Source organism: Monodelphis domestica, chromosome 3 (assembly GCF_027887165.1).
Source record: "Monodelphis domestica isolate mMonDom1 chromosome 3, mMonDom1.pri, whole genome shotgun sequence".
NCBI lineage: Eukaryota > Metazoa > Chordata > Mammalia > Didelphimorphia > Didelphidae > Monodelphis > Monodelphis domestica.
Window position 1 is genome coordinate 403,030,064 of NC_077229.1, and position 22,099 is coordinate 403,052,162.

Sequence of the window (22,099 nt, forward strand, 5' to 3'; positions counted from 1 at the left end):
AGACTGACATATGAGCACTATTTGCCATAGACTTCCTATTGAGCTACGAGTAATTTTGCTACTTTAAATATCTCTTCAAATGGAAATTGTAAAAACATACCAGTAAACCATTATTTATAAGTCTTATTTTCTTACCCTGGTCTATTAATAAAGAGATGATCCATTTAAGAAAGTCATGATCTAACTCCCCCAATTCTCTCTTGGTTTGTGCTCATGAGAGCTTCCATTAGAACATAAGAGGCCTCTTCCAACTCTAGGATCCCATGGTCTAGTTCTCACATGCCTGTGGTTTACCTTTCTCTAAGATAATTCTGCTTTATCTGTCCTCTTCCATCCTTGCACAAAGGAGTCATCTATTCTTTCATCTGACCAAGCACATTTCTCTCAGCGAAACTGTTTATTTCCATAGAACTGGTTTTCATTTGAATGTAGTGGAAAGATGAGAAAAACTTGGGACTCAGTAAAAGTTTAGGTTGACCCTGATTTCCTTTGTAATATGTGATTGATAAATTCCAGCCTTTCAAAGACTCACCATGATGTTTTGGTGAATCGAAAACAACTGAAAAATGAATGTAACGTTGCACAGTTCAAGGCCTCCGGCTTCAGTTCATTGCTTTTAACTGCTGAACAGTGGCATTGAGAGAAGTGGATAATGAAGTGGGTAATGAATGACACAAACAATCTGGCTATAAACTCATTTGGCTGGAGGAGAGAATCACTAAATGCTTTAGCAAGAAGCATTCACACCATTTCCAAGAAACTGAATAGTATCCTTCCAATAACCCAGGAATTTATGATATGAAAACAATTTGAGGGCTGCTAAGATAATTAAATGTCTGCTGGGTTTGAAGCTTATGGCTCTACCTACACCGTGCCAGACGTCCTGATGAAAAATCCAAAACTTGCTCAGTTTAGAGACATGGAAGGGCATCCAAATCACCACAATAAATCCTCCTTTTTTTTTTCAGTTTAAATTTTTTTTTTCATTCAGTCTAGTTAGTTTCTGGCTGATCTAACTCAACTAAGTTTGCTACTGGCCAAATTCCAGTTTATGCTATCTGATTGGCTTCTGACTTAACAGTATGATTTTAGAAAGCAGTGGAATGAGTTCAAATCCCATCAGACCTTTACACCTTGCTGAATTACTTCTCTAGATGAGAGGGTTGGGTTAGGTGATCTTCAGGATTCCTGTTTCAGAATCTTTGATATTCCAATTCATAGGATCATGGGTCTAGAGTTGGAAGAGGATCTCAGAAGCTCTCAGGTCTGACTCTCATTTTACAGATGAGGAAACTGAGGCAGGGGTAGATGAAGTGATTTGCCTAAGTCCTCATGAGCAGTAAATGAAAAAGACAGGATTTAAACCTGAGCCCTTATTTCAAAAGTGAGTGCTTTTCCCATAGTACCATGATTCTTTCTGTCACTTTATAAATCACTGTCCTTTACTGTGTCTCCTTTATAAAAGCCTAGAGATTGTATGGCCTCTTTTACATTTATTTCACATAGGCAAACTAGATTTGAGACAGTCTGTCTCTGACCTTTTCCTTTCATATGGTATTGAAGGACACAACAGTGACATCTGACAAGTAGAATTTCTTGAAGGAAGAGAATGATGGAGCCTGAAAAATCCTTTAGAGAAAACAGAAGGTTCTTACTGTACAATATCTTTCTTTCATTTTCCTCTGCCCCTGGCCCAACCAGTTACCCAGCACATTTCAGTTAGCACCTTCCTTTCTTTTCAAGTGGTTTTTGAAGCTCTCCAGGAACCTGTCCACAAATCTCATTAAGAACATCTCTGATCATACTGATCCCCCGAGTTCAACTTCAGTAGTTTCTCCTGACTTCTCCTAAGCAATGTATTGTATGCCTCTGTAGGTCAAAGTTACACAAAGCAGTAAATCCAAAGGCATTACCATGTATGCTAGTTGCTTTTTAGACAAAGAGGGGAATAGCTAAACTTTTGGCTTAGGTTTTTGCAGCAGCAGCAAGGGAATTTTCCAAGCACTGAATAACTTGCATATAACCATGATAGAGTCTGAAGAAGCAATAATACTGTAATCCAATTCCCTTCCTCAAATATATATATATATATATATGTATATATATATATATCCAATTGAACAATTAAAGGCACATAATATTGACCCAAGAACACCAGCATGATTGTATAATTAATGGGATAAAATAAGTAGCCAGGACATGAGTGGGTAGTAATATTTATGTGTCAAATATTGGGTCAAAATTGAATGAATCATAAAAGTACAAGAATAAGGATTAAGTGTAATCATGGAGGAATTTTAGAGGGATTAAGCCATCAGTTTCTTAGGGAAATTATGTGGATGAAGCACTTAGAAACCTGTTATTTGTAGTTTCAGTCATGTCCAACTTTTTATGACCCCATTTTGGGGCAAAGATTTGCCATTTCCTTCTCCAGCTCATTTTATAGATAAGGAAACTGAGGCAAACAGGGCTAAGTGACTTGCCCAAGTTCACACAGCTACTAAGTATCTGAGGTCAGGTTTGAACTCAACATAGATGAGTCTTCCTGATTCCAGGCCAGGTACCCTATCCAATGTGCCATGTAGCTCCCCCTTGAAAATTGGAAACTGCTATATCTTCCTGGTTCTCCTCAGGACCTTCTCCCAGTGATTACCACCCATTTTGGCCACATATATTTTGCATGTATATCATTATTTGCATTTTGTTTCCACCATTAGTAGGTGGAGCTCTTTGGAAGTATAGACTATGCTTTTGAATTTCTTTGTATTTCAAAGGAACAAAGCCTAGCACATGATAAGTTTGTAATAAATGCTTATTGGTAGATTGAATGATATAAATATTAGGTATTACTACATTCAAAAATGAATGAAAAGGCATCTGAATGCCTATTATGTGCCAGATTCTGGATACAAATACAAAATTCAACAGTTGCTGCCCTCAAGGAGACTATATTCTAATTTTCATTTACTTGACAAGGGGCAAGAGAAGCACTTCCCATGTAGGGAAATGTTGCCCTGGAAAGAAAATGCTGAACTAGAAAGTCATAGGGATTGGGAGTGGAACCATAGACAAGGATATACCACTCCTCCTAGTTTGTAGACCTGATTATCGGATTTTCACTGGGGAGCATACACACCTAAGAACTGGAGAACATTGCGAATCAGCTGATTTCTAGACTTAAGAAAGCAATAGGGGAAAATGTTATTAGTTTAGATTATATATAAAATCGTTTGACGCATGCTTCTCCCCTCTCCTCCCCACAAGAGCCAAACATTTACCAGTATACTTCTGGCCATTGGACACTTGTCAGGACCTTTCCAATATCAATAATTATTGTAGTTCAGTCATTTTTCAGTTCTGTCTAACTCTTCACGAGTCCATTTAGGGTTTTCTTGGAGTGCTTTGCCATTTCCTTTTCCAGCTCATTTTACAAATGAGGAAACAGAAACTAACAGGGTTGAATGAATTGCCCAGGGTCACATGGCTAGTAAGTGTTTGAAGCCAGATTTGTTTGAACTTGGGGAAAGCAAGCCCTGGTACTTTATCTATTGGACCACCTAGCTGCCCATAACCAATGGTAATATTGATCTAATTACAATTCCCAGAGCAATAAGTGTTGGGAAGCAGAGAAGTAGAATAATACAACTGCAGGACCAGTGACAAGATGCTGGTTTGGACCCTAGTTTCTTGATGAATGACTAGGTGAGATGTGAAACATGCCAAATAAAATGGGTTAGAAGAATTTCAACTTATGAGCCAATCAGGACAATTCCATCTCAGGGCACAGTTCCAAAACTGTGGATTAATTCCAGTGGGGTCCATGGGGGGAAGGGAAGATTACTGTCCAGAGGATCACTGGTCTCCATGGGAAACATCGTTATCATCACCATTCTCTAGTTCATCCCCTCATTTCATAGACAAGGAAACCAAGGCCCAGGGAAAAGACTTCATTTTCCTTGCTTTATCTGGGATGGCCCTGGGGAGGGGGTGGGATTTCAGGACTTCACTAAATACTTCAAAATCAAAGGAGCATGGTAGACTGGGTGAAGGAAAAAAGTACTTTCAGCAAGCAATATGGCCACTGCTTTGGAAAAGGCTTAAAGAGGGAAGTAGAATAAATACATAAAAGGAACTTGGAATCAACCTGCCTAAAATGAGAGAGATGAGGTTGGAATTCAGAATCTGCCTCTTAGACAGTCTTGAGCCTCAGTTCTCATTTGTTAAGCGCCTTCTATATGTGAGGAGCTATGCTAGAGATTGGAGATTTAAAGATGAGAAACATCCCAGTGGTTACTTTGTCAGAGCTTACAATCTAATGGAGACAGGAGGAGGAGGATAAATTCTCCAATAAACATGGAATGATGGAATCTGATCAAGGGAAGTCTAGACCAAAGGCATTAGCTGCTCTTTATGAGATATGAGAAAGGAAATATTGGAAAAGGACAAGGAAATATATTGTGAGACTTATGAGAGAAAAGGCATTTAGACAGGGATGTGGAAAAGAGACAGCAAGCTGGGCCTGAGATGACCCACAGCAGTGCACAAAGGCTCAGGAGAGCAGGATGAGGCCAAGAACCAGCAAAGAATCCACTTGGACTGGAACAGAAAGCTTACAAAAGGGATTAGAATGAAATGAAGCTGTAAAGATAAGTTGGAGCCAGATCATGAGGTACTTTGTTTTTTTATTATAGGAAATAAGGAGTCATCAAAGGTTTTTGATCAGAGAACTGACAGGATCAAATATGCATTCTGTTAGTTCACGTATTCAGAACAATCTATTACTATGTGCGAGTGACTATTTTAGGCACTAAGGAGTCAAAGGAAAGAAAAAACACAAATATTGAGTTCATGCTCTTCAAGATTTCTTGAAGTTTGAAATTTTGCTATAGATCAACCCTATTTTGAACACATTCCTTTAACAGGAAGTTTGAATTAAGACCATGGGCAAACCACTTAATCCTATTTGCCTCAGTTTTCTTATCTGTAAAATGAGCTGAAAAAGGAAATGGCAAACTACTTTAGTATCTTTGCCAAGAAAACCCCAAATAGGGTAAAGAAATTTGGACATGACTGAAATAACTGAACAACCACTATATTTAAAACCCAGAAGCAAATGCAATTGTATATGTAGGGCTCGTAGAAGCACATTTGTATATAACCCACCTGGATATAGTTTTGATGTTTTTGTTTGATCCATACCTTCTTCCCCATTTTATAGCATCACCAGAATAGTACTAGGTGATGATCCTTGGTACTAACAGTAGAGACATCAAAGAGAATGGGTCTATAGCTTACTGAGGCATCTAGGTGGTACAAAGGATTGAGTAGTGGAGTTTGGAGTCAGGAAGATCTGAGATCAAATCAATCTCAGAGACTTACTAAATGTGTGGCCCTAAACAGGTTACTTAACTTCTGTTCGCCTCAGTTTCCTCAAATGGAAAATGGGGATAATGATAATAGCACCTACCTCCCAGGGTTGTTGTGATGATCAAATGAGACAATTTTTGCAAATTACTAAATGACGCCTGGAACATCATAGGTACTTGTTAAATACTTGTTCCCTCTCCCCGCAGCCCCCATATTCATTAAATTCATCTGTAAGACCATCCATTTGGTTTTTATCCTGATTGCCATTTAAACCTGGCCAAGTGAATCATTTGACCAATATGCCACTATTTTTGGTAAGAATTGGGAAATTGTATTACTAAAAGAGACCACTGTAGAGTCAGAAAATTTTCCCACTTATTTAAATAAACAGAACATGGCTGTCACAGTGATGTTTACTTAAACACCATGTGAACCCAAGTGCCAAACATTTTTCTCAGTATATGCCCAGAGTGGACTGAGCATTCCAAAATGCCCCTAGATCTGTGAAGTTTACTTCTCTACTTATTTGACCAGGCATTTTCCATTAAATGAACTAAGATTACCATTCATGGACATCTGTATGCTACCTTCTACCAAGATAGCTAAATTTCATTAAATTTAAGATGCCTCCAAGTACAACATGTTATGCCCTCTAGACCTTCTTAAGGCAGCATTTTGTGTTTTAGTTATGAGATCTCAGCAGGCCTTTCTCGTCAAGAACAAGAGGGTGTTTTTATCCTATTCTAACCTATTAAAGTCTATTTCTTCAGTAAATGCTTTAAGGATTGCTTAAAGAACATAAAAGGTCATTAGAAAGTTTTACTTTTATTGCCACTGCATAGAATGCATTCCATTACTCAATTAAAAGTAATTTGCCTCGAGACAAGACCTTTAAAAGCCCAAATATTATGTTTAGTCAAGTTAGACATACAATCTAGAGTTTAACGGCAAAGAAGGAAGAAGAGATTGTGTTATAGCTGCAAGGAATCTAAAACACAGATGGAAAATGCTTGATTTCAGAGCAATTCTTAGGAATGGATTGCATGGAATGGGATAGTCTGAGGGGTCAGGTAAGCATTGTCCATCCTCAAATAGCTCCCCACAGACCCTCATTGACAATGTTTGTAATTATGCCAAAGGAGTTTCTTCCCTTTATATTAAATGCCAAACACTAATAAGGATATCATACTATTTCAGAAAATTAATAATATCAGATAACCCCAAGAGGGACAATACAGAAAGCCACTGTCAGTCATAAACACTATAGTTGGAAATAACTTATTCCTTTTTTTGAGTGATAAACATGTCATAAATCACAAGCATGTTTAAACTAAGAGGTTAGCATTTGTTAAAATATCTAAAGTTAAAAGGAAAGAGAGAAGGACCCAAGGATCTGAAGGAAAATTCTTCCAGTGCTCTTAAGAACATGAATGTAAATAGATTTTCTGGTCCTGATATTTTTGGGAAATTGTATCCAACTGAAAAGGCCTGAAAAAACACATTGTTACTGAGGGATGTTAACATAAGACATGCATCATTTATCAATTAATAAACCATAATACTCAATCTATCAATTCACCAATTTGAAGTCAAATCCCTCTAAATACAGTATATGTAAATTCCAGGTTGTGTTACTACCATTTACTATAGTCTGTCAAAAGGAAAGATGACTACTCTCCCCTCCCTCCACCCACCCCAAAGGGGTTACAGGGATAATCCTGAAGGTCTAGGGGGTGGTTTTCTAATATAGTAACTCACTGAACCCTAGCTAGTGTGCTTTCTACTAATTGTTCAATTGATGTCAATTAGCAATCCAGAGTTAATTAGCAAATGAAGTGGTTTACAAAACATTCTTTTTAAAAATCTATGATATTCTCTCACTTGAGTACATAGAGGGGCTAGTGGAAAGTGGACTGAAGTTTTAGAGAGTGCATGTGGTAAAGGGGTAACTCAATTCCTGGTTTCTTTTTATCCTTTTGTGGGATCCCCATAAACTTCTCCTTTAGGATACAGCTTTCTCCTAGGCTCCAAGGGATAGAGTAAAGAATTCTAAAGCTGCCTTTCCTTATCCTGAAGAAGTGACAGTCCCTGAGGGTGCCTTTCCTCAGTGTGCCTAATTTGTCCTCTCTCATATGTGCTGTTTGTTACTGATTTGGACTACCTAATGCCATGGTCCCCAGTGGGGAGGGGAGGAGGTAAAGGGACTCCCTCTGGACTTACTCTAACCCCACTCCCCACATGGTTTTGTGCTGGTGGGAGACGAAAGAGATTTCCTTTCCCAAAGTGCTCCCAAAGCTTGATTCTGAAGGTAGATGCTGGAATCCTTCTTATGGGATCCTTTTCCCTAACATCAGTCTAGAAGTGTATCTAATTCTTTCAGCCAATTTCATTATCAGATCTCAGGCAATGACTGAAGCATTTCATTCCTTCCTAATTTGATTAATTAGAATATCTTTATTTAATTTCTGCTTTTGATTGGTTTATTGAATAGAAGTATTTGGAATTTTCCCATTCAGTTTATACCTTTGATTGATTCTTTTTTTTTTAACCTTTACCTTCTGTCTTAGTAACAACTCTAAGAAGGACAAGGGTTAGGTAAATGGTTTTAAGTGACTTGCCCAGGGTCACACAGCTAGGAAGTGTCTGAGACCAGATTTGAATTGATTGATTCTTTGATTCTGAAGTCAATTTAAGAGGTGTTTTCATTTGACAAATGCACCAGCTGATAGTGCATCTTGATAGTTAATTGAGGTAGTTAGTGAGCCAGTAGGTGGAGGCAGGAAAACCTGAGTTCAAATATAACCTCAGACACTCCCTAATTTTACACTGGGCAAGTCACTTAACGTCCATTTGCCTCAGTTTTTTCAACTGTAAAATGAAGATAACAACACTTACCTAATAGGATTGTTGTGAGGATCAAATGAGATAATATCTGTTAAAAAAAAAAAGCTGTGGTACTATAGAAATGCTTATTCCCTTTCCTAACCCTTCCTTTAATTGCGGTTGGAGTGTAGGGCATCTTACAGTTGCTTCAAAGACATCTTTCTGGTTTGAATTTCTTCTTCATATCTTGACTGCTTTTTGGCTACTTCCACTTTTCATTCTGTATTTTGCTATTTATTTTGCTCAAATTCCTTCTTCAGTAGTTGCCAAGTATTTTGTGATTCAGTGCAGCTGAACCACCACTTCATAAGGTGTTCAGCCTATCCTGTTTGCTTCTTTGATGGAAGCCTGTTTCCTTGCAATTGAAATCTCCTTAATTAGGTTGGATATTAGGTTATGTGACTAGTAGTAGGGGACATCTAGGTGGTACAATGGATAAAGCTCCAATGACCTGAGTTCATATTTGACCTTATTTTGTCATACTTTTGACTTACTTGACATACTTTTGACATACTTACTTGTTCCTTGGCAAGTTACTTTGCCTTCTTTGCCTCAGTTTTCTCATCTGTAAAATGAGCTGGAGAAGGAAATAGCAAATCACTCCAGTTTCTTTGCCAAGAAAATTCCAAATTGGGGTCATAAAGAGTCAGACATGACTTAAACGGCTGAAAAATAAAATAATTTGTAGTAGCTATACTTCTAGTGATTAGGTTATACAACTAGTTATTTCATCTTCTTTATATTATTGCAATTTGCATCTTCCTTGAATGTTCACTTTCTGCCCCTGGGTCTATGACATTTCTTTGGAGATTTAGATGCTGGGTTTCCACAGAGTTCACTTCATTTTCTACAGCAGTCAAATTTTACTCTTTGCTTTGCTGAATACATGTTGCTTCTCCCAGTACAGCACAAACTTCCTCCTTGAAGGCAGAAACTATTCTTGTCTATGATATTATTAGTTCCTGGAACATAGGATTATAGTTTTAGAGTTGTAAGAGATCTTTAAAGTCATTTAGGCTATTGTCTATAGAGCCATAGTTTGCTGACCATTGATGTAGTCCTACACTATGATCTAACAGACAGAAAACTGAAGTCCAAGGGGCTATCCAAGGGGCTAAGTGACTTCCTCATAGGTAGAGCAAGGATTTGATCTCAGGTTCTCTGACTCCAAATGTAGGCAGGGCGAAAGGAAGAAAAGAAGAAAAAGGAAGGGAGTGAAGGAAGGAAGGAAAGAAGAGAGAGAGGAGGAAAGAAGGAAGGGAGGGAGGGAGCGAAAGGAAGTAAGGAAGAGAGGGAGGGAGGAAGGGAAGCAAAAAGGAAAGGGAGGGAGGGAAGGAAATGAAGGAGTGAAGAAAGGAAGGAAGGGGAGGAAATGAGGGAGGGAAGAAAAGAAGGGAGGATGGGAGGGAAGGGGGAAGGAAGGCAGGCAACAAGACAAATCGATTCTCCCATGTCTTCCTTCCTTTCTCTACTGTACTCTCTGAGTATGGAGGATAGTTTAAAAACAAACAAACAAGTATCTTTAGCTGTGAATAGCAAAAAGGAGTAACTGCTCTTTCTATGGCAGAATTTCAATGCCTAATGCATTTGTAATTATTTTCTACCATTGGCCATACAGATACCCTTATCAATTTCTAAGTCGGCTGGTCAAAGGCACTTAGGTAGGAGCAAAGTATGGGTGATGGGCAGGGGGAAAGGGGAAGATGATTTTATGAAAAGGTTAAAAGATTATTAACATGTAACCATGGAAAATAGTCTAAATTAATTACTTAAATAAACTTAAAAAATATTATTCAAACTCATGAGCATTATAATCCTTTGACATCTGCTTAGAAAATAAGTCTACCATCTGGCCTCAGATTGGGCTATTAATTACCTGTTGTTGTTTTTTTTGTTTGTTTTTGTTTTTGTTGTTGTCTTCTCTTGCCTGGGGTTTCCATGGCATTTTAGTAAGAAGAACTCTGAAGAGTGGACTGACACCAGAAGAAGCCAAAGCCCTAGGCCTGGTCAGCACCTCTGAGATGCAGCTGTGATGTCAGCAGAGGTGATAACAAGAACTCTCTCCTCCTAAAATCAAGATAAACTCTTTCATGTGGCACCTACCCTGGGCTCATGGGCCCACAACATAGTGGCCTGTGTTGTTTAATTGTAACAAAATGTATAGCTGGGACAAAAGGGTGTATTACCGAGCCACACACAAATCGTTCCAACAGCTATGAAAAGGAGTGTCTGTATTTCTAGGTGGCTTCACACAGCTTGCTCTTTCAGTATAGATGGGCATGGGTACCACACATCTCCTTTGCATCACACTTTACGATGTCAACTCTGTTCATGTTGGTTTTCTCTGTGACATGGTTCAGTAGCTCTCACATGTAACATCTTTTCAGTGAAGGCAACAGGCCTTTCAGATACAAATAACCTCAGCTAAGACAGAGTCTACACAACACCAAAGTATCTGGATCAGAAGTGAAAAATTGCACACCAGAGAAAGCCCAGATGTCCTTTTGGGGAATTCTAGATGTTGTAAATGTTTATGCAAATTCAGAAATGCACTCCACGTTTCAAATATTAAATAAATAGAGTTCAGTGATGTCATCAATTTTCTTCACCTGGATAAAGTCCTTAACAATCGTTTGGTCTGTAATCCTCCTTTGGAGTCTTGGTCAGAAATCTTTTCTGTCTCAGAACAAAGACGACTACACTGAACAGGGTGCCTTCAAAGTCCTTTTAGCTTTGTTTTGCGGTAATCCATGGGGGGAAAAATGATAAAGAAATTGAGAAAGTAGCCCTCAGATGAGTTGGTAATACAACCCAGATTTAAAATTTACAAGTTTTTAACCCAATGGACATTAGCATCCAAAGTATGTTCTCTGCCACCCAGCTGAACACCATAGTGGCCAAAATTATCCACTGAGATCTCTTCAGTTCATGACTTCCTCATAACAATTAAACTTGTATGAAATAAAGGGCTTTGACATAGACCCTTTGAAGGATGTCTTCCCCTCCTTCCCATAATTCTGGTTGTCTGAAACTGAAACTGGTTCCTTGAAATGCCCTTATGCCAAATTTCATGCTTTCAAGAAAACTACTCACAAAAATTTTAAAAAGAAATGTTAGGCACCATTTTTCTTCACAGATCACCAAATCAAATGTTGTAGTCAAGAACCCTCCTAGTTTGTTTTAGGGCACTCAAGAGTGTGCAACTAAAAAAATCCCAACTTCAGAGTGATGCCCCCTCCCTCAGTTACCCGAGGGTGCCACCCAGGGGAAGCTGCGCATCAGGTAATCAATCAATCTCTTTGATAAAGAATTTGTCACACTTTTCAGTCTGTTATAATCACTAGCTTATCCAGAACCAGATGAAAGTGGGGTAGAGGAAGAGACATCCTATTTTGGCTTTCTTAAGGGCTAAATAAACCCTTTCTGTACTGAGGACCAGTGGTGGAGCCAATAGGTCAGTTGGTCTGACATGAAAATTTGGAGTGTCTTAATGTTCATTAAATTACAGATCCACTATTGTTTCACTTCCCAAGTATACTCAACCTGGTTATAGGCCCAGCCTTAATAATCTTGAGAATTCAATTAGAAGGAATAATCCTTCCCTGAAAACTAAAGCTAATACTACACTCAAAGGCATCAGTGAATGTATTTTTCCCTTGTCTGCATTCCACTTTGTTGGGAGACTGGTGGATTTTTTTTTTAGTAATCATTTGTCAAATAGTTTGTGAAATGTATGACCCAAATGCTGCAGAAGTCATGAAGTAGGTCTGAGTGCTATAAAAAAACCAAGTTGTAGCTAATCATCTTGCTTATTTAAAAAAAAAAGAGGGGAAAATGCATTAATATTTATTAGCATTAAGGTTCTAAAGCAAAATGTGTTATTTTTGCTTATGGTTTGTTAGTTTGCTCTAACCCCTGCCCATTGTTTGGGCACCATGATGGCCTCCTAAGGGAAAGATAGCACCATGGGAATGAAAGGAAGATTGTGCTATGTTGTTTTTTTAGCTGTTGGAGCCCCAGATGCCACAAGTCATGACTGAAAACTGAATTTTCTCATTGTATTAAGCTATTTATTTAAGACCACCTGAGACTCCAAAAGGCACATTAGAGGGGATCCTATAGAAAATCTGTGCATTAAGTGCCCCAAAGTAAAAAGTCTCTAAGTTAAAGTCATGGAGAGTTTGGTGTTTATAGTCATCATAGTCATAGAGACTGAATGCCCTGCTACCACCAGAAGCATTGGTGCCCACTTCTTCTCTAACACTCTGTGCTTTACAGAGCACTTCACCTCTGCTAGTATCACATTCCATCCTCGAAACAGCATGTTGAGGTTATCCGTTCTCTGATTTGCATGCTAGATTTGCAGCCCCGGGTATATTTCCTCAAACTCGTGCCCTAGATAACTCTCCAAGACTATAAGTTAAAGTGCCAGCCTGTGTTGGCAGAGGGAGTTTCCTCACCTGGATATTCCTTTTACCAATGACAAGTCCAGTCTCTATCTTGACAAAGAATAGATTTTGAATGAAAATATCCTTTTCCTTTTGCCTTTTCTCCTCTTTAATCTGTGTTATCACTAACTTTAGATGTGTTAGGGTATTAGTTTGATGAGCACAGTTGGGTTCACTTCTAAGAAACTCTCTAATCGTGTTTTGAAAAGAATTAGGTATAGAAATCTAATTGCACCTTAAATTTTCCACACATAAAAGTTTTCCTTCTATTTCCCACACTCAAATATAGGACAGCAGAAACCTTTTTCTCTCATCTTTTTGGTATATGATAAAAATGAAAAGAAGGCAATTCTCTGTTAAGAAAGATAAGATCCAGGTTTTGAAGGGGTTTTTGTAACTTTTTTCCCTCTTTCATTTCAAAGTATGGCCTTTAAGAAGTTTTTGCTGCATTATTAATTGGCCTACTTTTTTCCCACGGTTTCATCTTTGTATAGAATGCAAGAAAGAATGGCGAAGTGCAAGCCAGGAAACCTGGGTTTTTGGTGGTTATACCTTAATCCTAAATGTGGCTAACCCTAATACTAATGGTGTCTGTGCCCATGATAATCTCTCTCTCTGCACCTGTTTCCTTCTCTTTAAAAATAGGACAATAGACTGGATTATTATTGGTCTTTTCCAGCCCTTGTTCAGTCATTTCAGTCTGACTCTTTGTGACCCCATTTTAGGTTTTCTTGGCAAAGATACCGGAATGAGTTAACATTCCTTCTCCAGCTTATTTTACAGATGAGGAAACTGAGGCAGAAAGGGTTAAGTGATTTGTCCAGGGTCACAAAGTAGTATCTAAGACCAGATTTGAATTCCAGAAGATGAGTCTTCCTAAATCAAGGCCTGGTACTTTATCTACTGTGTCACCTAGTTACCCCCTTCCAACTCTTAGAATCTTATGAATCTATCCCCGATATTATGATGCCCAATTATCATGAGAAACCCAGAAACTAGTATGCTGGGATCAGAAGTTTGTTTTTTCCTTTCTAACAGTTCACCCTCTGGCTCTTTCTATACTATGAGAGAGACTTGGATTTAAAATGATTATCAGTCTAAGAATAAAACAGAGAATCAATTGTTTTAATCACCCAGTTAAATTTTTTTTAAGTCAGTTGCTTGGCATCACCAAACAAAAAATAATGACAAAATGACATTTTTTCCCTTACTTTAAGTAATTGTTTTCATATTCCCAGCTCAATTCAGCTAGTTGGTTTAGCCCTTTTTTTCAATAGGTACCAGTCAATGGAATTGTGAGATTGCAGATCTAGAGTATAATCTTTGTGTTTTAATGATAAAAATCAGTGGTAGACCTGGCACTTAAACCCAGATCGTCTGGCCCCCAACCCACAGTATTTCTGCTTTTCCAGGTCTTCCAGATGCCCTTGGTCTCTAATCCTTTAAGGAAGCCAATCTAATTGGATAGATTTTTTTTTTCATTACCATAAGTTCCTCAGTGCTCTGTTACACACATTTTGCTGTGGTGACTGCATTAGGTTTGGGAAAGTAACCTATTAGTCTTTCACTGAGACCTCCTGGTACATCCTACCCCTTTTGTCATTGTTATTCAGTTCTTTCAGGTTCTTTATGACCCCATTTGAGGTTTTCTTGGCAAAAATAGAAGAGCAGGTTACTTCTTTATTCAGCTTATTTTACTGATGAGGAAACAGAGACCAGAAGGGTTAATGACTCGCCCAGGGTCACATAGCTAGTAAGAGTCTGAGGCCAGATTTGAATTTAGATCTTCATAACTCCAAGCCTGGGTCTCTATCCACTGTGCCACCTCACAGCTCCTACTGTACCCCTCAGGTATTGTTTTACAAAAACCTTTAGATTATCCCTTAATAAAAGGAGATGTTATGGTCCCTTCTTTGGTGAAACCCTATCCTATGTAGACAAGAGCCCTGCAAGGCCAAGCATCTGTTCAAAAATATGAAGATATATAAAGACATGGATGGATGGATGGATGGATGGATGGATGGATGAATGGATGGATGGAGAGAGAGAAAGAGAGAGAGAGACTCATATTTTGCCATTGAAAGAAAGAGAGGCACTGTTTCTGGCTCATTGAAATAACATTCTTAAAACTATGGATCAATTTTCTCAGATTTCAGGAGAATCCTTTACAAAGCCACCCTCATCCCTTAATCCTCCACCACAAAAGAATCTCTGATGAAATAAATCAATCCAAAGAAAGAGTCCTCAACATCATGATCAAATCTACATTTCCAAGCCTACAAGTCCCTCAGGATCCTAGCCTGCCTCTGCCTGCTCTCCTGTACACACGACTAAGGAGTTATTGATATTCTACATTAACATGGACCCAGTTGAAGCCTCTAACCAGGGTCCCAGGGTGACCAGTCACCTGTTTCAGCTGATTCAGCCATAGAGCAGGGTCTGAAGTCCTGGCCAATGCCTGCCTTCTGTGGTCAGTAGAAGTTATGGTTTCATATGGACACCCTCAGGTTCAGAGTCTGCTGTGTGGCCCTTGTAAACTGGCCACATATACAAAGATAAGTTTGGGAAGTACCCCCACGGTCAGAACCTTGACACATCATCTTATAATTTGCAGCGCTCTTTATATGAATGATCTCCTTTGAGGTAGCTCACATGAGGTGTGTGCTTCAAATGTTAGCCCCATTTTCCAGATACGAGACTGAGGCCCAAAGAGATGATGGCACACAAGAGGTCACAGAGGTAGTATCAGAGTTGGGGTTGAACTCAGATCTTCCAGATTACCAGGCTAATACTTTTGCCTGTTGCTTTTCAGCATCTTCACAGTCTGAACCAACAAGCATCTTGCATGGTTTCATGATGCTCCTCTGATGGTGGGATGTGTGAAGAAGGCTTCTGACTGGGATTAGACCAATCTGGTGAATAAGAGCATCGGACCCAAGTGGCTGGCTCTGCTTTGGGGAGTCCTATAGACCTAGCCACATATTTGGACTGTGAAGATGCTGAAAAGCAGCAGGCAAAAGACCTGAATCCAAATCCAGCCTCAGATACGTAGCTATAGTAAGTCCCTAAACCTCAGTTTCCTCAACTGCAAAGTAGGGATAATAAGAGCTCCTATCTCCCAAGGTTGTTATGAAGATCAAATAAACTATCTATAAAGTGTCTCAGCATTGTGCCTAAATACATAGTAGGTACTTTATTTTGTTGTTCGGTCATTTTTCAGTCATGTCCAACTCCCCATGGCTCCATTTTTAGAGTTTTCTTGGCAAAGATACCAGAGTGGTTCGCCCTTCCCTTTTTGGACTCATTTTACAGATAAGGGCAGTGAGGCAAACAAAGTTAAGGGACTTGCCCAAGATCACCCAGTTATAGTAAGTATCTGAGGCCAGATTTGAGCTCAGAAGACGAGTCTTCCTGATGCCAGGTCCAGCTCTCTATCCACTGTGCCGCCTAGCTGTCCTAGACCCTTGAAGAATGCTATGAAGAAATGATATAACAACTGTCTAAAGCAAATGTTTCAGACCCTGCTAATGCTCATCTGTGAGCTTTCTCTTAGATATGGATTGGGAATGCTTTGGAAACACCAGCTAAATATAACTAGGTAGCTATAATGTGATATAGGGGCAGACAAAGGTAAACAGATAGGAAAATTGGAAGAAAAATCTGCCATTGGAAAGAAAATACTCTAATGGACATGATAAATGTAGACACATCCAAAGAATGCAAACAAGAAATGTGTGTTCCACCACCAATATGGGCTTAGCTTATGATACTCCTGGTAAAAAGATACGCCCAAATCTCTAGGGAAGGAGGAGAAGAACATACTATATAGCCTCCTATTTGCAACCAAACCAGAAATGGAAGTAATTGTCCAGGATCCTGTGGTACCAAGATTGGCATCATCACTGGGCCCCATAGGTCCATTTCAGGGGAAGGACTCCACAGATCATCACTGAAGAGACCAGTTTTGTCCAGGCCTGAATTGACAAAGTCTACCTGTGAAGGAATATGACCAGACGCATCTTAATTACAGAGACAAATAAGCGGCCAGCATGGACTTCAAGCCCTTTCAGCTGTCACTCAAAAAACAAACCCCAAAAATCAGCCACAAGGTGAACTAGCAAGTTTAAAAGTTTAAAGGCAAGTTTCTAAGTGCTAGCCCTCATTCTTTGTGTCACCATAACCCAAGCTGTAGTTTTCATTTTCTTTTTGACTCCCTCCTTTAGCAGTTTATTTGATGAGAGCTTTGCAATAATGGGAAAACAAACCTGGGAGTCAGATGACTTGGGTTCTACTTCTTTAGCTGCCACTAATTGACCTTGAAAATGTCGTATCCCCGTTATGGACTTCAGGGTGTCCATGCATAAAATGAGAAACTTGAATTAGATGGTTATCAGTTCCTTTTCAGCTCTAACAGGCTATATATCTTTATTATTTTGTCCTTTAGGAAGATCTGTGTCTTTTCCACAGGTCCTAAGATCGGCATGGGTCTACAATTAGGATGTCCGGGGAAAGGATTCTGATTCTTGATTGGAGAGCATGGTGGTTTTTTACATGCCTGGCTCCCAAGAACCATGAAATCAGAGAGACCACCTCCTTTCTCAGTCATCTTTGGACTGGACAGCCCATACTCTACTGTCAAAATGGAAAGTCATGTCAAGAAAATAAGGCCCCAGAATTTGTACAGGCAAAGATGACTGACCAACTTAGTCAATTATTTAGATAAGATAGACAGAAATCTTGGATTTTGTTTTGGTAGCTGTTATTGGTTTTTATTAGACTCATCAAAGTCATAAAATCAAAAGTATTCAAAATTAAAGTTTGACATCCAGAAATGCCTCCCCTGTGGGCAGGTCAGGATAAAAGAATAATGAAGAACATGAGAAATAATCATGAGAATAGGAAGGAGGATGGATGGTTAGATAGATGGTCAAACCACATGAGAGCACTCAGAGGTGATTCATTTTGTAGTAATTGTTTTGTTGGGGGGTTTTTTAACCCTTAACTTCTGTCTTAGAATCAGTACTATATGTTGGTTCCAAAGGCGGAAGAGTGGAAAGGACTAGGCAATGGGGGTCAAGTGAATTTCCCAGGGTCACACAACTAGGAAGAGTCTGAGTTTGAACCCAGGATATCCCATCTCTAGGCCTGGCTCTCAATCCACTGAGCCACCAGCTACCCCCTGAAGTAATTCTTTATGAGTGATTTTTTTCATGGACTCTGTGGTACCAAGAGTGGCATCGCTACTGGCCCCACAACTACACTTTAGGAGAGGGAAGCCACTAAAAAGAAGAGCAGAGAATTTTGCTAAACAAAGAAACCCTCAGAAATAGTCAAGGTATTTCCATGGACTGTGACTCAATAATGTAGCTCAAGAAACAAATATTCTGGATGCAAATGAGAAGTGCTCCCATAAATGACATTTAAACTGTCCCCCAGATACTAGAAAGATGATCATCTGTGCTGACAAGTTCTCATAAAATGTGCATTTGGAGCTAACTTTCTGGAATAAATAGAGGGGACAAAAAGGTTGTAAAGCAGCTTTGTATAATTTAAATCTTATTTTCCCTTTGATTTCCATTATAACATTGGAAATGTACTTCTGTTTTTAGAAAGTTGGCCCAACAATGTGTTGTTGTTGTTGTTGTTGTTTAATTATAAAGAAGACTACAGTAATCCTACTGAACCAACATTTTCCAAGAAAAAATTAGAGGTAGTATGGTACAATGAAAAGGCATGTTGGATTCGACCCAGAGGATCTGGGTTCCAATTCTGCCTCTGCTATAGGGGGCTGGTGTGACTTTGAACAAGCCACATAAGCTCTCTGGGACAAAGATTCCTCATCTGTAAAATGAGGGAGTCAGATTAGATGAGGTCCCTTTTGGCTCCAAATCTATGATCCAATGAGATTGATAATATTTAAAACATCACCCAGGATCAATGCAGTACAGATGTGCACCTTAGTGCAAAAGCATCATAAGAATGAGGTGTGCCCTGTCAGTTTCTTTTCGATACAGGTCCTCTCAAGTTAAGCCCTCAACCTAGGCAATGTTCCCTGTTCAAAATGAAGCTTATTAACTCCCAGCCTCACAGCTCTGGGCCAGACCTTTGTTCTTCAGGACTTTATCTTCTAATTTGCTTTCTGTGGCTTTCTCTCCTCTCTCACATTCACCTATTTTCTTTCTTTCTTTCTTTTTTTTTGGCCTTGGTTGACACTTTCTACATTTAAAGGGTTGTTTACACTTTTGTTCTTTTCCTAATTCTTTGTAAATTCTTTATTCTGAAAAAAAAATATGATAGAAATCTCTTTTTTTACCATCCTCATAGAGGAGTCTAGGGCCTTGCTTAAAAGAATTTTCTTGAGTTTATTATTTCTGTAAGTTTGGGTTTACAAAAGTGAGTTACCCCTAAATAAGGGACATCTATGGAGGAAGGGTATGTGCATGTGTGCACATGTGTGTGTGCAAAGTTCTGTTAGGATGGAGAGGGGAAAAGAAAAGAAAGAAAAGAACTCTTTTCATTTGGAATGTATCTTTATAATGGAGACCCAAGAGGTCCTCAAAAGGCTATATATGCTCATTGGCCACAGAAAGAAATCTGAAATCTGGAAGCCTGTTGGGAAAAGATGGTCCATGGCCAAGGGGCTTTCTCCTTTTGGGACTGGGCCTTCAGGCAGACTCAGTGTTTGGGTTGTTAGATTGTGTCTTTGTTTTTGTTTTGTCCTTTGAGCTGAGAATTGTAAAAAATAAAATTAACAAATGTAAAGTAGAAAAGGATGCTTTTCTTAGGTTAAAAGATAAAAGCTGTACAATTGTGTAAATGTTACTATTCATTGTGTGTAGCATAGTGTAAAATAGACTTCTTGGCAGTGTTACTCTGTGAATTGTAATTTAAAAACAAGCCATGCATGGTCAGAGATAATATCCCTGTGTGTGTTTGGTCATTGTTGATCCTATCATGATCTTTGTTGCTGTTGTTGTTTACTCATTTTAGGTAAAAGGTTTTTGATTTTTTTTAATTGTTAAATTGTTGATAAAGTTACTTTTGTTATGATTGTTCTGACACTTGACTCCATAAAGAACTTGAAACAATATATGAGAATTTGTTAATCCACCAACATGTCCTTAATTGTCTACTGAGCCATTTGGATACATTGACCCTATGTGGGATGAACCAAGAGGAAATTTCAGTGTTCTCAAGTCCATGTTTTTTTCCTTCCAATATGCCCCACCTAGAAGATTGCAGTCTCCCTTTTCTTGACATTTAGAGTCCAGCTGGGAGTCTGAATTGAGACTCATGACCCAGATTTCTTGATATATGCAATGCGATGCTGATCTTTTCAGCAATATCTAAACTCACCTTGCAATAAAGCTTTATAAAACACCATGTCCTTGTTTATTTTGTTGATGAAGCCAGTATCTAAGGAAGAGATGCAGGGCAGAGGATTCTTAGAATGCTAAGTTAGAGCCAAGAGGACTAGATTCAAATCCTGTCTCAGAGACTTTTATTGTGTGACTGCCAAAAACTTTGTCTCTAAGTTTGACTAGAGCAGAACTATTCAAAGCAGAGTGCCCCTGAGAACTAATACTGGTGGTCCCCAACTGAGCCAGATGCTGGCCTAATGCCTCTCTACCCTGCAACGTATCCTGCAGAGAGCTTTTGGTCACCATGCCATTCTAATATTCGATCAACTCCAGTGAGTCCCTATTTATTATAAGATCATAGATGATTTTGTTTTTTTCTCTTCCTTTTTTTAGATTTCCAATTTTATGTTTCATATTGCACATAATAGGGTTAACAAATTATTTTGTTGTTCAATTGTTTGAGTTGTATCCAACCTTTTGGGACACCATTTGGAGTATCCTTGGCAAAGACACTTTCTTTTTCCATTTCCTTTTCCAGCTCATTTTACAGACAAGGAACTTAAGCAAAAAAGGTCACACAGCTATTAAGTGTCCAAGGCCAGATTTGAATTTAGGAAGATGAGGCTTCTTGACTTCAGACCAGGCACGTATCTGTCAGTTTGACTGACAATGATTCGACCCATGAAACTAATAAGGCCAGAGTGGGGTGAAATATCAAGACTATTGGAGGAAGGGAATGGAGGAAAGAAACAGCACGGGGGAGACTGACACCAGCAAAGATGACTGCCAGATATCCACCTGAATGGGGAGGGGAGGGATGTAATCTCTTACAGGGTAGGGAGAATAGGACATCACAGCGATGAGGTAACTTGTGTTGCCTCTATTGGTTGCCTCTGGGCAAGGTGAGCTACTTGGAATAACTTCATTAGTTGTTCCTGGGAGAGGTGGGGAGTCCCAATCTCTGAAGAGGTGAGGGTGGTTCTCAGCTTGATACTTAGCTATGCAGGACAGGCTGAGGAACAGAGTCTTGGTGTTCTGCCAGGTGTTGCTGGGGCCCAGCATGTGTGGGGGTGGGGGCTGTTAATTATGGTAGAGATTAGGGGAATGGGGTTTTGGTCCCATGGTCTATCAGTATCCACTACTGCACCACCTAGCTGCCCAACAAACACATACATATATTATATATATATATATATATATATATACAATATATGTATATTGTGATAAATGAAATTCTGTGGAGGCTGCATTTTGAGTTTTATAATATTATTTTCTTTAAAAGACCAATTTCTAAACAATTTCTAAACTAGCCCACAGATTCCCTACACAGTACAAACAGATAGTAAAATAACCTGAGCAGGGGCAACAGGAGAAATATGTGAACTCAGGCAGCTGAGTTTCCAGGCTGAAGGAGAAAAAAAATAGAGAAAAAACTCACTTCCTGTCTTGTTCCTTATGATATAACCATCTCCAGCACATCCTAAAAAGTTTCTCACTGGACAACAGCCACACAAAAAAAATGAACTGAGACTTCCTCAATAGGTAGTGGCAGTTCTTTGTACACCAACACATGGCAGAGGTTTCCAATATGGTATCTTCCTAGCTGACTGATTACTTCAAAATTCTTATTTCCAGATAAATAAGGAATAGGGCTTTACTCTGACCATTTTTACATCTAGACAAAAGAAGGAAGGACTCAACATATCCTGGGGGACAGACAGCTTGAGACTCATCATTAAAATCAAACAGTTTCAAAATTGGGGTAGGGAATCAAAACAATATACTACTGGCTAAGAGACAGAAAGGAGGATCAGTGGAATAGACTTGGGGTAAGTGACCTCAGCAAAACAGACTATGACAAACCCAAAGACCCCAGCTTTGGGGACAAAAATCCACTATTTGATAAAAACTACTGGGAAAATTGGAAGACAATGTGGGAGAGATTAGGTTTGGATCAACACCTCACACCCTACACCAAGATAAACTCAGAATGGGTGAATGACTTGAACATAAAGAAGGAAACTATAAGTAAATTAGGTG

The 22,099-nt window shown here is 39.0% G+C and overlaps 1 protein-coding gene across 14 annotated transcripts in view; it reads left to right on the top strand.

Moving 5' to 3' along the window:
* Positions 1-20,081, top strand: part of FHOD3 (formin homology 2 domain containing 3) — a 719,587-nt gene extending 699,506 nt beyond the window's left edge. For all 14 annotated transcript variants that reach the window (XM_007486745.3, XM_007486741.3, XM_007486739.3 and 11 more), the window contains one exon: positions 10,201-20,081. In XM_007486745.3, coding sequence (XP_007486807.2) covers positions 10,201-10,283 — 83 coding nt within the window. In that variant the 3' untranslated portion in view covers positions 10,284-20,081. The remainder of the gene's footprint in view (positions 1-10,200) is intronic.
* Positions 20,082-22,099: the final 2,018 nt, after the last annotated feature.